This window comes from Triturus cristatus, chromosome 8 (assembly GCF_964204655.1).
Source record: "Triturus cristatus chromosome 8, aTriCri1.1, whole genome shotgun sequence".
Classification (NCBI taxonomy): Eukaryota; Metazoa; Chordata; class Amphibia; order Caudata; family Salamandridae; genus Triturus; species Triturus cristatus.
In genome coordinates, this window is record NC_140591.1 from 1,103,336,698 (window position 1) to 1,103,352,964 (window position 16,267).

Here is a 16,267-nt window from a genome sequence, read left to right on the forward strand (position 1 = left end):
CAGTTTGGACCCAGCTATATGCAAATCAGTCTTGACCCTGTGCTCAATGGCAACAGTCCAGCCCGAACTGCCAGTCCAGGTCCTCCCTGGGTATGCCCAGACGTGGGTCCCTTGCTCACTGTGCCACTGGATTCAAGCTAGCCTGGCTGAAGAAGGGTGACATACCCTGAAACCGGTCCCAGGACGCTTGTTTCCGGTCCAGGGAGGACCTGGCCTGGCAGTTCGTTCTGGACTGTTCCCAAGAGGCACAAGGTCAAGACTGATTTGCATATGGCTGGGTCCAAACTGGGGTGGCGTAGTGGGTAAAAGAACGATGGATTTAACCCATATCTTTTGACTGGGGGAGAATGTTTGCATTGTCAGCATTTCATCCATCATTTGTTTGCTGTAACACTTTTGAGTTAGTAGTCATGTTAATTGCAGCCCGTGTGCGCTGCAGTTCACAAGAATACTGTCGCAAAGGGTTACAATCAGCCCCGTAGCTGTGCACAATTAAGAAAAGAAAAGCAGAGACTCAAATACAGCGTGTGCTAAAGCACACATCGTATTTGCGACACTGTTTTTCTTTTCTTAACAGTGCACAGCTGCGGGGCTGATTGTGGGCCTTTGAGTTAGTATTCATGTTAATTGCAGTGCACGGGCTGCAGTTAACATGAATACTAACTAAAGGCCCACAATCAGCCCCGCAGCTGTGCCCTCCCAAAACCCAGAACCACAGGAATGACTGTTTTTCGTGCCGCCCGCGTTTTAAAAACGGCGGTGCGAACGGTCTCGCAAGATGTGCGCGCTTAATACAGCACACTGCGCGCTTGGGGTAACTTCGGTGCGCTTGCGCCTGCGCAGGTTATTGGGAACAGACTGCTTGGCCACAGCGCCGGCTCTGTAAAGTAGAATTTTCAGCAAAGACCTCTCATCACTGTACCCCACTCAGCAGTTATTAACTATAGTAGATTGATCAATCCAAATAACTGACTAACATAGCCACCACTCAAATTACTTTCATATTTCACTATACTAATTCAACACTAATCCTTATGGGTTCCAGAGTAGCGTGCTACCCGTCCATCAGGGGTAACAAGCGCTATATAAATACAAACCTCTTTCCCTCTTCTATCCCGCCGCCTACCCTCCTCTATCCAAATAGCTAAATAACATATCCACCACTCAAATTACTTCATATTTAACTATACTAATTTTCAGCACTAATACTTTATGGGTTCCGGAGTAGCGTGCTACTCGCCAGAAAAGCGTTTCAACACCCATCAGGGGTAACAGGTGCTATATGAATGCAAACCTTTCTTCCCCTTCTATCCCTCCGCTATCCTTCTCATGCCAAATAACTGACTAATGTGTGGAAATGCACGTCTTTTCAGTTTTTTAAGCGAAAATTTGAAGGGATATTTGGCGCTGCACACGCGCGTGGTCTGGTTCATGACGCACATAGCCATGGCTGCAGCGCACAGAGACCCTACACTGCTGCACACAGAGGAAAAAAATTAGAGGGAACATTGTTTCTAATACTGCATCATTTAAATAATTATTATTGGCTCCGTTTAGGGAGCTCTCAACACAAACTAAATTGTTGCTGCTAAAGATCAGGAATTTAGTTGCTGACTCTCCTGGGCATCCTCCAAAATAAATTGACGCCGGGACCCCGAGGATCTCACTTAACCGGGACAGGAGCGTAGGGTGGAGGGGGAGAGCCCAGGAGAAGGGAGGGGTCGAAAGTATGCAGCAGCGCTGAGGCGAGAGAGGGCGAGGGGACAAATCACCCAAGCGGCAGGCCGCAGATTCTCCCTCAAGATGTCAGGGTAACTCTTACATAGTGCAGCTCATATATGAGCAGTAAGAGCGGCTATGCGGCGCGAGACACGTGTGCAGTAGCTTTACTTCACATGAGCGATTATATGGTAAACTCAGGTTGTATTGGCGCATTGTAAGGAGCGTGGCATGGTCCTGCTGCGGCAGTCTGCTTTCTACTTCTGGAATTTTGACTGACGCGTGTGCAGTATTTTTACGATTGTACATCATTGTTTTGTATTATGATCAAGTACGTTACAAACCGATCTGAGCAAAGAGAGAGCAGTTCCCACTGTTACTGATGATGTGGATGAAATAAATTGGCCTTTGATGATTCTGTTCTTGTAAAGTATGTGCGGCGCTCACAGGTCCACATCTCCTGTATTGTGATAAGCTCCAATGTGCATTGGTTTGTGCCGCAGTGAGTGATAATAGAGCAATGCAATGACGAAGTTCCAGCCACAATGAGAATGCATGTTAGCGAGTGCTGGGTGTGTGCTTAGGTTTCCGAATGCACTCGTTCACACGCTGCGTGCACACCCGAGCAGTAGAAGAGGCGTGCTACTGTGTGTTCATTGGCTCCTGCGGAAACCCACCGGACAATAGTGGCTTATGGATACATCGGCCTATCACTCCACATATGCATGTTACTAGCAGTCACTCCACGCTGATCTGTGTCGCATTCTGCGAGGGGGAGCAGTGGACACTGGCGTGGTTGATTCAGTAAGTGCGAAATGGTAGGATTCTGTTTGAAAGTGCGTAGTTTGGTACATGCCTGCGTTCTGTCGAATCAGCTTTAAAGTGTCACGTTGTGCGGGGGGATAGGGGGCTGCGCGCAGCTGTGTTACTATTGAGGCTTGCATAAAGAAGATGGGGCCTCTGGGAGATACTTGTTGGGGGAGGGGAGCAGAGACTGTGTGCGTGTGCGTTTGTTGCACAGGTTAGGGATGCTGCTGTAAACACGTGGTGTTGCGGTTTTGCAGTAATAAAGAAGGACACTTTAGAATAACGTGGCTGTTGTAAACTTGAGACATGGCTGCAGGGTTTGGTTTTTCCACTCTCGTGCCATGCTCGTTTTCATTGTTGTCATGAGAGGGGTGTGCAGATGTGTTATCAGCGGCTCCTACTGTCTGATGCAGATGTACTGTAGGATTAGCATCCCATGTATGCATTGAACTCTAGGCAGCTTGAAAACGCCATCTGTTAATAAAAACAGTTGATTGTTGAACGCTGCATTTCTTGGAAGCCAGTGGCATTAAGAGTAGCCACGAGAGAGACTGTTGAAATGTATAAGGCCTAAGATGCCTGCGCATTCGTGCCTTCTGCTCGACCAAGTCGGCCCTCGTTTACGAACACATCTCCAATCTGTAGCTTTTATAGTATGTTTTTCTGTATTTATTCACTGATAAATGTTCACAGTCAGCATAATACAGCAGGGTCGAAATTTTGGAGTTCCCCGTAGACGAGTAACTTAGACGGCTGACCGAGAAACTTTGTTTGAATTTTTGTTTTTAACCAAGAGAGAAGTTCAGTTCTGGGGAAATCACAACCGCTTTGTACCTCAAATTGTAAACTGTGTAATTATGTAACGGGGATATGGTAAAAGTTAAAACGGGCCGTTGGCAGAATTTCAGAAGGGCAGCGGCTCCGTAGAGCACCCCTCTTTCTCCGAGGTCAAGCAGAAATGCCTCGGTGAAACGCAGCGTCATGTTCGGATTCGGGGGCGTGTTTTTCTTTCTCTCCTCTTCCCATTGGATGGAATGTTTACATTCCAGAGGAGAGAAAGAAAGTAAAAAACACTCCCCCGAATCCGAAAAAGACGGGGCTTAAATGGACAGACGCCCCTCTCCTCCAATGGCTGCCCTCCGTTTAGGAAGCCAGCCAATGGAGAAGAGGGGCGGGTTCAAGCCCCATACTAGAAAACATTAAATCTCGCCAAGCGAGACTGCGCAAGCGCAGCCTTCGCTAGCCGAGACCTAAAAAGGAGGCATGGGAGGCTGCAAGAATGCAGCTGCCCTCCTCACCCCCCACCCCAAGAATTTGTTTTTAAAGGACTGTCCCCTATGTCTGCGGGGTCATAGAATCCAGGACCCTTCTAGAATGTTCACTGATGTTTCAAAGCGCTCCCCAGTTTAGACCTTATGCTCTACAGCTGGGAGTGTAGCACCCTCTGGGAGCTTGTTATGTGATTGCAATTATTGTGACCTGAATATGTTAAAGAAAATGATTGCGTGTTATTTGATCAAAATGTGATGCCCTCTAGGGGCCGTAATTATAATGATTTGTATTTTCACAGGGTAACATTTATTTAAAATTATGCAGATACGTTTTGCTCAATATAAGATCCTTTATTGTTACAATAATGTTGGCGTTCATTATAGATCAGTGTTTAACAGTAATAAGTGCATTTATACATAATTATTGTTGATTGCATTTACATTCAAAATGTTGTTTTAAATATGTATTTGTTGATCTCGAACCTTTGACCAAGCCAATAGACTTATCTTATATGTTGTTTGACCCTTGTGGGGATCAAAGGTGAGTATGCAATGTCATCTATGGTATTTATTTTCCATCTGCCAATGTACATATTTATAAGTTACTGTGTACTATTTAGTAGTGTCTGTTATAAATGTTTTTTTCCTTTTTCTAAAGAAAAAACACTGACTGGCAATAATTTGAGTGTTAATATTGTATGCCAGCAAACATGATTACTGACTCACACCACCTCCCCTGAGTAGGCCTTGGACTACTCTGCTTTGCTACTCTGATAGTCCAATGCTAAAATAGGGTGCTTTGTTTTCAGTAAGGGGAAATTGTGCATCTGTTGCTTGTGCAGACCACTTAGCAAATAGCCCAATTATCTACACTATCCTACACTACTGTCCTTCGAATCTGAGGTAGCAAAAGTGATGTGGTAAAGCAGTGTCCTATATAAAGTTGAAGACATTTGTTGATTTACATTCTGAGCTACTGTCATCTCTGAATATTAGAGTAGAAGACTAGTTTTGTCATTCTATTCTTCATCTCCTTCACGTTAAGCTTATTTTACGGTTTATTCATTGCTACTTCTTAAATTTACCTCAATCGTAATTTGTTCCCTCAAAATGCACATTTTTGAATGAGCGCCATGTTGAGAAAGAATGGATCACTAAACTTTGTAAGACCCGTTTTCCATTGTTAAACCAGGTCTGGTAAACATAATGCCACTGTTTCAAATGTTCCACTTCCTCTCCAGTATATTATAGTTTGTACTATAATTCCCTCATATGTTTGTCAAAACACCACATTAAACGCAAATTTACGGAGCATGAGTGTACAATGGCAAAGAAAGTTGTATATTTGTCACCAGTGCATGAAAGTAAATAATTTCACAATAGGTGAATAATTTGAAGGAGGCTCTTTGATGTGGGTACTGATGGTACTGTACTAAAGATAAAGTTGACGTTTTTTGTTGTCCGGTCTTATTTTTTCTTTGATCCACAGAAAACTGCCTCGATAAAGGAAATAATTGGAGTCCTTCTCTGTGGTGGGGCAAAGGCAATCGAGGTGCTTGCCATGGTGCGGACAGCAATTTCTGGTAAGCTCATGGGTAAAAATAGGTGGAGCTTGGGTGCAAAAAAGTTTCTTTTGTAACATTAGATTGTGCCAAACCAGTATTCTTGTCTGGGACTCTGTTCAGGTGGCACAACCAGCATTGCTTATTGCCTAAGGTCCTTTCTTTTTGGATCTAATTTTTCATTTTCTTATATTTGAATCACTTTGATTCTTTTTTTTATTTGAGTTTCTAGTTTGGTTTTTGTGTACTTTCTTCTTGTAAAAACACTTTATGACATTGAGGTCAAACGTCTTTTCTCAAAGGGCTGCTGATGAGTTTTGAATAGATATCAGACTGTTCCAGATTCACAAAGAATCTTAGAAATGTGCCCGGAAATCTATGACCGAAATAGATTTCCTGAGATAATTCAGTTCCCAAAATTTATATAGCCAGATCTCTATAACCAGTGAAAAATTCTACACAAATAATGATTTTGCTGTGTGCATGTGTTATTCTCTCTGAAAGGTAAAGATAATATTTTAACCTATGAAGTCACTCTTCCTCCCCTTAAAGTAGTTAGGCGCACCCTCTCCTTTTTTGTCCTTGAGAACTACTTATCATTGGCTTCTAAAAGAGTAGTTTTGTGTTTGTTTTCATGGTGGAAAATTACTATGCCTGGGGCGGAATCTCAATTACACCAGAGTAATTAGAGTAGTTGGGGAAAAGGAGGCAAGATGGCGTCCGACTGAAAGCACCGTTGTGATGCTCCGCTGAGCATCCCCATGTGAACGAAAATAACTTGTGGTTTTGAAACGGAGTGCGGAAAGAAATTCCTCGGATCGGAAGCACCAGGCTGTGTACACTTCGCGGAGGAAAGAACCGCAAGAAATGCTCCGGACAAACCCCCCCAGATCCCCGTATGATATTCTTACCTGCACTGCGAGACTCGAGCTGCAACGTCTCCCCCGCCGCGAGGACGCACGCACTCACGACTCTGGCATCCTGGATCCGCGCTGCCCTGCGCGCGCCTTGCCTGGCTCTTTCAGACGCATTGAAGCAGTGGAGTCGCAGAGACACAGTGGGAAGCGGCCGTTTATCTCTTCCGTACAGAAGAAACCAACAGATTTTGGCAGGCAGTAACAGCAACAGAGATCTGTGTTTGACCGGCACTTGCCTAGTGCAACTTTGTTTTAACGTTTGCGACAGACAAGGCAGCATGACTGGGAAGGGGACGCGTGGTGGCAAAGTGAAGAACGCTAACATATCCTCACAGGTGAGCGCTGCACCTGCAATGACACGGCAGAAAAAGCCAGCCGCGCCGGGAGGCAAAACCAGAGGCGGGGGGGGGGGGGAGAAGGGGGAGAGGATGGAGGGCCTGGAGAAAAATGTTACCGAAACTGATCTAACGAAACCAGGGACAATAAAAAAAACTCTTGCCGCCTAACAAAAGATAATGGAAACCTACAACCATTAATCACTTCAAGTTTTGGCACCACAATAAGGGTAGAGAATGGCTCCACTGCAACAGCAAAATGTCCCGGAGGGAGCGAGGTGAAGCAGAGTGAAAATGGGCAAAGTAAAACTCGACAGTCTGCTTCACCAGAAGCTATAAATGAACCACAATCCTCAGACAGCGCGACATATGCAGTAGCCACTGCTCCTTTAAGTCGGAAAGAAGGGGGATCTACGCAGCACACCAGCAACCCCAGTAGTGATACTAGCAAGGCAATTCACTGCGCAACCCCCCTTGCCGAACCTTTGAATACCTCTAACAATGGGCAAGCCAGTGGCTATGATCAACAAGAATTTGTTCTGAAAACACCTGACAATCAAGATAAAATCTTCTCCCTCACCAAGGAATCTGAACTATCTAATATTAGTATTTCTGTCTTAAGCGGGGAGGAGGGAGCCAAGTGGTACAGCAGCTCAAACACTGATCCTCTGAAACATAGGCATCTCTCCAAAAAGGTACAAAAGAAGAAAAATAGGGGCCAACATAAAAAGGACTACGATTCTTCTGATAAAGAAGATAATACAGATCTGAAGTGGGATCATGAAGATACCCCTCTTACTGCATTCTCCAAACCTGCGCCAACCTCTGGCGGCAACCAAACCATCACGGAAAGCACCAAAAAAAGCGAACACAATGAATACAGCAACGAGCCAGCTCTAACTGATGTTCTACAATCTATCAAGAGCTTTCAAACTGAAGCTAAAGCGGATAGCCGTAGATCTCGCCTGGCTGCAAAGAAATTGCAGGGAGCAGTCAGGAAGGTAGGAAAGACATGTGCCGAAATTGTGGACCGCATGGCTTCAGTGGAAGTAAGAACCGAACAACTGGAAGAGGATATCACTATGCTAAAAACACGGAATGACGAGCACGAGGGAATTGTCAAGGACCTGATGTTGAAGGTTGAGGAGCAGGAAAACCGGCAGAGGCATAATAATCTTCGTTTCCTGGGGATTCCAGAAGGCGTCGAAAAAGATGATCCGAGGAAGTTTATGATAACGCTTCTCAAAGGCATTTCCAGAGCTACAAGATTGGAACTGGGACAAAGAAGTTCAGAGAGCTCACAGGTTTCCTTTATTCCCTAATAAGTGTGCCCCGGTATCACAGCAGCATCCACTGGCCATGCTGTTATTCTTTGGCAACTTTCTGCTCCGGCAAGCTCTATACGATCTGGCTAGACCCACTAACAAACGATGATTCGAAGAAATAGCCTTTTTCACCCGACCTGACTTCGCGCACGCCACGGTCGAGCGCAGGTGGAGACTGCGACAGCTCTTTGATCCCTTTCAGAAACTGGGGGCTACGGTGTGCCTGCAGAATCCGGCCAGACTTAAAATTGTTTATCAAGGGACCACTCGAAGCTTTATCTCTGAAATACAGGCCAAAAACTATTTAGAGGAAATTTCAGGACACAAGCAATGAACGCAAGGGCTACTATGATAGATGGGCCAAGGGAGGTGCACTGCGCTAAGAAATCAGATGTTATGACTGTTTAGGAGGGGTGTTTTCAAATCCTGTGCTTCCGTTCCCTTTTCCTTCTTTTTTTTTTTTTTCTTTTCTTTCTTCTTTTTTCCCTTATCCCCCTGCTTCCCTTATACGGATGCTGGTGTTATGATTCGCATTGCTCGGGGGGTTTTGATATGAATGCTGATATGTATATTTATATTTACATTCACTACAAGCTCTTGTAGTAGATTAAGTCACGGGGGGGCTCAGCGGGCTCATGGTGGATTGGATGATGGACGTCAAACCCCTGGCCCAGCGGCGGCCAGGTAACCTCCATAAATGGCGGAGGGTGGGGGGGGGAATAGGGGAGGGTGGGGTGGAGCGGTTGGGTCAGACAGGTTGCCAAAACATGAGAGAGAAAGTACGTCCGGTAATACAAAAGGGCAAAGGCAAAGCAGCAAGCGGGTTTTCAGTAAACCAGGTAAATTAGGTACACTAGGTGCAATTTCTAGGCCAACTATCTCAAAATTAAGGGGGTGTTAAAAGTGCTATCCCTAAACATCTGTGGATTAAATGACATTAAAAAAAGATAAATAGTGGCAACAGGATTACAAGCCTGGGGGGCGAATATTGTGTGCCTACAAGAAACGCACATAGAGGGATCCCAGGGCCATAACTTAAACACATTAGGGTATAGGCTGGTGTGTGCTACATCACAGGGGGCATGTGTTCCGGGGGTTTGCAATTTTAGCCAAGGGCAGCGGGTATGTTTTTAACCACTCTAAAACTGATAAATTTGGCCGATGGGCTATTACGGAATGTCAATATGGATAGGGACAGTAGCTAACACTGTGTGCTATATATGGGAGTAATAGCGATGACCCTGCCGTTTTTGACGAAATTTCCAATGAGCTTGTACATTGGCCTCTACCTGTAATGGTTTGTGGGGACTTTAATATTAATCTTCCGTCTGATTGGTCTTTGAAAAATGATTGGCTTTACAAAGGCCGTAAACTAAAAGTATTTAAGTCTCTGAAAAATATGTGCTACGTACACGGACTAGTGGATGGTTGGCAAACATCTAAATCTAACGACCCAAGGTATACTTTTTTTTCTAACCCACATGCTACACATGTCAGAATAGATTACGTATTAATGACAAACTCACTCAAAACTAAGTGTCAAATAGAGAAAATGCCTTGAATATTATCAGACCACAACCCTCTAATCTGCACCCTGGACATTGCGCCCGTAAATTCAGAACCAACACTCTGGACCTTTGAAAAGTCCCTGCTGATAGATGATAACTACGGTACCCATATGGAAGGATGGATCCCCAATTTTTTAGCTGATAATATAGTTTGGGACACCTTGAAGGCAGGGATACGGGGATAGACGATGCAATATTCATTGAGGGCTAACAAACAAGAGAGGGAGATCATGCGGGGTTTACAGGAAAATCTTAGGTTGGCTGAAGAAGGGCTGATTAGAGTAACAACCAGGGTAAAGCGGTTGAAGAAATTACTAGAACCCAAAGTCAAGTAACAATCGCTAAGGTGGCAATCACCAACATCTTTACCGACAAATCAGTCAGAAAAGCAACAGCGCAAAAAGAAAGGGGTTATGAAGTCAACGAACAAGTGGGTCATCAGCTAGTAATTTCGCTGATTCTGCATTATTATTTGATGCTGAAATACAGATAATGAAGCTATTACGCCCACTTGTGTAATTTAGAATAATTTTATGGAAAAATCCTACTGTGAGATCACATTTAGTGAGTGGCTGCTCCTGCTAGCTATTTGTGTGCTGTTGCATTTAGTGCTATTTCATAGCACAAAATGCATCATCTTGTTCATTTTGGACGTGAGGAAGCATTTTTGTGCTAAGAAAATAGCGCTAAATGCAGAATTACTCTTCTCAAGTATTTTTTGTATCTTGGAGTAATTTTGTGCTCATTCTGCATGACCACAGTACAAGGAATTTTGCAAGTTACGCCTACCCCAAAATATCACCTGTGAATTGTTTCAAATAGCCGCAGTGTTTGTGAATTTTCACTACACAGTATGCAGCTCCCATTTTCATATTTGTAAACATAGTTTACAGAGGTGAAATTCCACCTATCTGGATTCTTTTAACTAAGGTGTGAAATTTACACTAAGAAGTCATTTTTGTGTTTGTCTGTATTTCACTTACGTGCTCACAAGTGTGAATTAGTCCTATTGTCCTTATGCACAAATGGAGGGTTACATTGAAATTAGGAAAATACATCTTTTTCTTTACAGAGCAATATGTTTTTGACTATTTTTAACAGATGGACAACCTCATTTTAAATGTACAAATAAACGTTTTTAATTGGACTCTTATTCTTTTACAGATTCAAGGGACGGTAACAAAGACAGACCTTGGAGTAGTTCACAGTCAGATAGCTCTCCTTCGAGTCATGGTGTGTATGAATCTGCCAGACTTCTAGACTAGACTTAATGTACATAAGAAAGTAGATCAATTCTGTTAACTTGTTTAATTTTTTATTGAAATGCTATTATTGGGTTTTTGTGGAGCGTGTTTTTTTTTCATTTGAAAAAGTTATACATGCAGCAGTATTTAAAGTGTGAGAGCAGGAGAAAGATACCATTCACTGTCAGTACACATCAAAAGTGAATGGGTGAGGAGCCTAGCGCGCAACCAAGATGGCCGCGTAGGTGCGAGGCTCCCGAGGACCTCCGCAACCTCCTACGATTATCCTGAAATTATCCTGCCCTGGATGAGGGGACTATGTTGGTGAACCTGAGCTGAGGTGGCACCCGTTTTCCGCTTCCGAATCGGACCTCGGACACCGGAGTGAGCACCGATTGAAGTGTGCGGCCTTCCCCTCGCCGGACCCCGGAGTTGCGCTGTGGGGTGATCCAGTGACAAAGTGAACAACAGCGGCAGGCAGGGCCTGGCGACTCGCGTGCCCCGCACTTTCGCTTTCGCACCACCTTGTCGTCTCTGCGAGGTTGGGTCGCGGAGCCCTTGGTGTTGGTGTGGTGTGGCCTTGCTGGGAGACCCTGCCTGCCTGCAGGCTGTGATCCTCCCCGCTGCCCTGAGGGGGCCCCCCCGGAGCTCGTGTCTGCTTTCCTGCCCTACACGACGTGGCTGGTGCGACTGGGAGACTGGTGGCCATGGCCACGAAACAAGATGGAGACCGGGCAAAGACCAAATCGACCCGGCGTGGCGCCGTCCATCAGGCCAACAGTATGGACCGCTATACCCTCCAGAAGGGATCGCCCGATGGACCGCGCAAGTCCCCTGAGAGCCCTCCTGATGCTCCAGACCTGCCCGCAGATTTGACTCTGCGAGATGTTATGGGCGCCATTGCCGAGATGAAGGCCTCGGTGGGCCAGCGGTTTGATACACTGGCGCAGAAGATTGACTCGGTCCTCGTGGATGTTGGCCTGGTGAGGGCCGATCTTTCCAAAACCAATGACCGAGTAGAGTCTTTGGCCCACACCGCATCGGGCCTAACGACAGATGTGGCGGCCTTGCAAACAGAGGTGCGCCGGCTTAGTCGGGCGACTGCGCTAATGGATCGACGCTTGGAGGACTCCGCGAGTCGGGCACGGAGGAACAACATTCGCATTATTGGGGTTCCCGAGGGACGCGAGGAGGCGGCGGCGGATCTCTTTGTGGAGGACCTGATTGCTACCCATCTCCAGCCACGGGGGCTGAACGGATTCTTCGCTGTGGAGAGGGCCCACAGGGTTCCCGGGGGAAGGCCGAAGGTCGGAGCCCCTCCGAGACCTCATCGCCCGGATTTTCAATTTTCGGGATAGAGACGCTATCCTGCAAACCTCCAGACTGCATGGACCGGTCAAGCTTGACAATATGGAGGTTAATTTTTATCCTGATTTCACCCCAGCGGTCCAGAAGCAGAGACTGAGCTTCTTAGGCGTCAAACGCCGTCTTCGGGACCTAAACCTCAAATACGCCATGCTTTTCCCGGCCAAGCTGCGTGTGGAGGTGGATGGTCGCACGCACTTCTTTGATCGTCCTGAGGCGGCCGGGGACTGGCTGGATACTCTGCCCGGGGATTGTGTTCGGGGGGGCGGGGGGGGGGGGGGCGGCGGGGGGAGACGGCACGCTGGATCAGGACTGAGGGTCTAATATTGGGCCTCACTCGGGACGAAAATGATGCCACTTTTGATTCTGCGTCAGTTTTTGTAAGTTCCCCTCCTATGGAGGTTGTGTTGGGTCTATTGGGGGTTCTCCCTCCTCCTCTAGGGGGTTTAGTTAGTCTAACTATATATGGGGCGACAGGCACACTGCACGTTGGGGGGGCTGTTTGGGCTCATGCAGGGGTGCAGGGAGGGGGGAGTTCTGTTGGGGTGGGTGGGTAGGGTTGGGGTGTTGTTCGTTTTTATCACAAGGCAAACGTATTATTGTGTTGGTTCTAAAGTGCTCTCCGGGGTACGAATGATGGCTTTTGTATATGATGGGGGGTAGGGAACTAACTTTGTTGTCCTGGAATGTGAATGGACTGGGGGACAGGATCAAACGGGGTGTGGTCCTGCAGTTTTTGAAGCGAATCTCGCCCGATGTAGTCTTCCTGCAGGAGACACACCTCATTGGCAACTCCTTCTGCGCCATGAATCGGCGTGGCTATCGCCTAGTGGCTCACTCGGGCTTCACGTCCGGCTCACGGGGTGTGGGCATCATGGTGAAGAACTCGCTCCCGTTGGAGATTGATGAGGTGCTCCACGATGATAGGGGACGTTATACGGTCTTGGTGGGAAGACTGGAGGGCAAAGTGGTTGTCTTTGTGTCAGTATACATCCCACCGGGGCTGCAGTCGACCACCTTTGCGGACCTTGGGCGCCTTCTCCTTGGCCTTCCGGGGGGGCTTTTAGTTGTGGGGGGGGATTTTAATGCGGTGGTATCTGGATCTTTGGATCGTCACCCCCCTAGGGACCTCCCCCGGGCACAGGCGTGGCTACCCGGCCTCTTGGATACATTTGGATTAGTGGACTGCTGGCGTTTAAAACACCCCACGCAGCTGCAGTATACTTTCCACTCGGGAGCCCATGGTAGTCTCTCACGACTAGACTATGTCCTTGTCCCGGCGGCCTATGTTGGGAGGGTGGGAGAGGTACGCCATTTGCCACGGGGTATTTCGGACCACTCCCCGCTCCTACTGCACTTTGATGTCTTCCCGAGGGGTGAGGGTAGGGTGGTCCCAATCAATCCTTGGTACCTGCGAGACCCCTCCATTCGCGCTGCATTGATTAAATCCCTTCAGCGATATTTTGATGAGAATGTGGGGTCTGTGCCTTCGGCCATACCGCTATGGGAGGCCTTCAAGACAGTACTCCGAGGGGAGGCCCTATCCCTTATTTCCCACGCCCGGAGGCGCGAGCGGGAGGAGGTGACCCGGATGGAGGCTGAAATAGCCGAGTTGGAGGGGAATTTAGAAGGAGGGGTGACGGATGCTGCATTACATGTCCTCCAACTCAAGCAGGCGGCCTACAGGGCCCTCGTCACGGAGGCGGCCAGGGGCCTCAGTAGAGAGCAACAGGGGCGATTGTATGATGTGGGTGATAAGGCTGGTAAACTTATAGCGTGGTTGGACAAAAAAGAGAGAGCGAATCGTGTGGTCCCGCTGATTGAGAAAACGGATGGTGTGTGTGTAACTGAGCCAGAAGAAATTGTCTCCTGCTTCGCGGATTATTTCCATGGGGTGTATTCCCCGGTGTCCCCCTGCTCGGAAGAGGATTCCCGTGCCCTGCTCAGTGATATCGCGCTGCCGTCCCTTTCCGGGGAGGACAGGGTGTCGTTAGACGCCGCTCCCACCTCCGACGAGATCGCCCTCGCCATACGTTCGGTCGCTTCCGGCAAGGCCATGGGTCCGAATGGTCTCCCTATCGAGTTGTACAAGTTGCGACCGGATACGCTGGCACCCCACCTCCGGGCTATGTTCCTGGCGGCACACTCGGTGGGCTCCCTCCCGCCGGACCAGCGTCTGGCTACAATCGTGGTCATCCACAAGGAAGGGAGACCTCGGGACCGGGTTACATCCTATCGGCCCATTTCGCTGCTGAATGCGGAGCCCAAGATTCTCGCTAAGGTACTGGCCAACCGGCTGGTCGGCGTGGTGGGCGATTTGGTTCATCAGGACCAGTCTGGCTTTATTCCCTATCGCAACACAGCCCTTAATCTGCGGCGTTTGCACGGTGTGCTCGCACGTACCCCGTTCATACGGGAGCCGGCCATTTTGGCGTCCTTAGACGCCACTATGGCATTTGACACGCTTGAATGACCATATATCTGGGCGATGCTTGCGAAGTTTGGATTTGGCCCAGGGTTCATCAGTTGGGTCAAATTGCTGTATTCGGGCCCATTGGCGCAAGTGGTGGTGAACGGCAGAGTATCGGCTCCGTTCGAGCTGGGCCGGGGCACACGACAGGGCTGCCCCTTATCGCCGCTCCTTTTTGCACTTGCCTTGGAGCCCCTGGCGGAGTGGCTGCGGTGGGAGCCTTCCATCCGTGGTCTCCGCTGGACCCCTGAGTATGAGGACCGCGTATCCCTCTACGCTGATGACATCCTCTTGTACCTAGCCTCTCCACGTAAATCACTCATAGTACTGGTTGATGTTCTGCATTCATTCGGTCGTAACTCCGGTCTGGTCATCAACTGGGCTAAATCGTGTGTGTATGTCCTCTCTGGGGAGGCTCCTGTCCTCCCGCGGGGCTGTCCGATCCAGGTCGCCCCGCAGGGATTTAGGTACCTGGGTGTCTTCATTACTCTAGACCCGGAGGCTCGGTATGATCGGAACTTGCTTCCCCCCCTCCAGCGTCTGAAAGAGGATGTCGCGCGCTGGCGGCGTTTGCCGCTTTCGCCACTCGGCCGGGCGGCACTGTTTAAAATGATGTCGTTGCCGCGTTTCCTAGACGCGTTGCAGAACACTATGGACCTCGTCCCAGCGCGCTACTTCCGCGAAGTGGAGAGTTTGCAGCGTCGCCTGTTCTGGGACGGGAGGCCCCGTATTGCCCTGGCTAAGCTGACGCTCCCCTGGTATGATGGGGGGATTGCCCTTCCGGATATTAAACGGTATTATTGGGCCTCCCAGCTAGCTGCGATTAATCAGGGCCTATATGGGCCAGCCTTAAACCCGGCGTTTGAAATGGACAGGATGCTACTTCCAGGTGGCGACTATAATCGAGCGCTCTACTCTAGCGCGCCCGACGCTCGCCTAACGGGCCCCACGCGTGTCATGGTGCGCGTGTGGCACGCGGCCAATGCTGCGATGGGGTGGAAGGACCGTTTGACCCGGGCGTCACCACTATACGCATCTGAGCGGTTGGGCTCCTTGTGGACCTCGAAGGGCTTTGAGAAGTGGGATTTAATAGGCATCAGCAAAGTGGGGGACCTCTGGGCGAGGGGAGGATTTAAAACGTTCGAGATGCTGCAGACGGAATTTCAGTTGCAGGGCAGCGAGTACTTTCGGTACTTGCAGGTCCGGCATGCGCTGGGCTCCGTCTTTCCGGACGTTGCCTCCATCCCGGAGTGTTCCCCCCTGGAGGATAGAGTGCTGGACGGACACGTCCCTGACAGCACGATCTCACTGATCTACAAAAAACTGATCAACGACCGCTCAGACTTGTTGACTGCCCTTCGTGAGGCTTGGGTAGCCGATGGGCTGGAGCTGGACGACGAGGACTGGATCTCCGCGGTGGCCTCCCCGAAAGAGGTGGCCATACCGGCTCGCCTTCGTTTCGTCCAGCTCAAGATACTCCACAGGGTCTACATGACGGGGCCAAAGCTCCTGCGTATGGGCTATGCTGACGACGGTTTGTGTAAGCGTGGGTGTGGTGCGCTGGGGACTTTTCTACATATCTTGTGGGAGTGCCCGGAAGTGGAGGGGTTCTGGCGAGGTGTGCATGAGGTGCTGCGAGTGGTCACGCATGTGGCGCTGTTGCCCGAAGCGAGGAGATGCCTGT

At 48.7% G+C, this 16,267-nt stretch overlaps 1 protein-coding gene across 4 annotated transcripts in view; it reads left to right on the forward strand.

Moving 5' to 3' along the window:
* Positions 1-16,267, forward strand: part of SCML2 (Scm polycomb group protein like 2) — a 752,432-nt gene that overhangs the window by 180,775 nt on the left and 555,390 nt on the right. For 3 of the 4 annotated variants that reach the window (XM_085622654.1, XM_085622657.1, XM_085622655.1), the window contains exons 3-4: positions 5,287-5,380; positions 10,669-10,737. In XM_085622654.1, the coding sequence (XP_085478780.1) occupies positions 10,735-10,737 (3 nt within the window). In that variant the 5' untranslated portion in view covers positions 5,287-5,380; positions 10,669-10,734. The remainder of the gene's footprint in view (positions 1-5,286; positions 5,381-10,668; positions 10,738-16,267) is intronic. The other variant, XM_085622656.1, reaches the window with a different exon arrangement.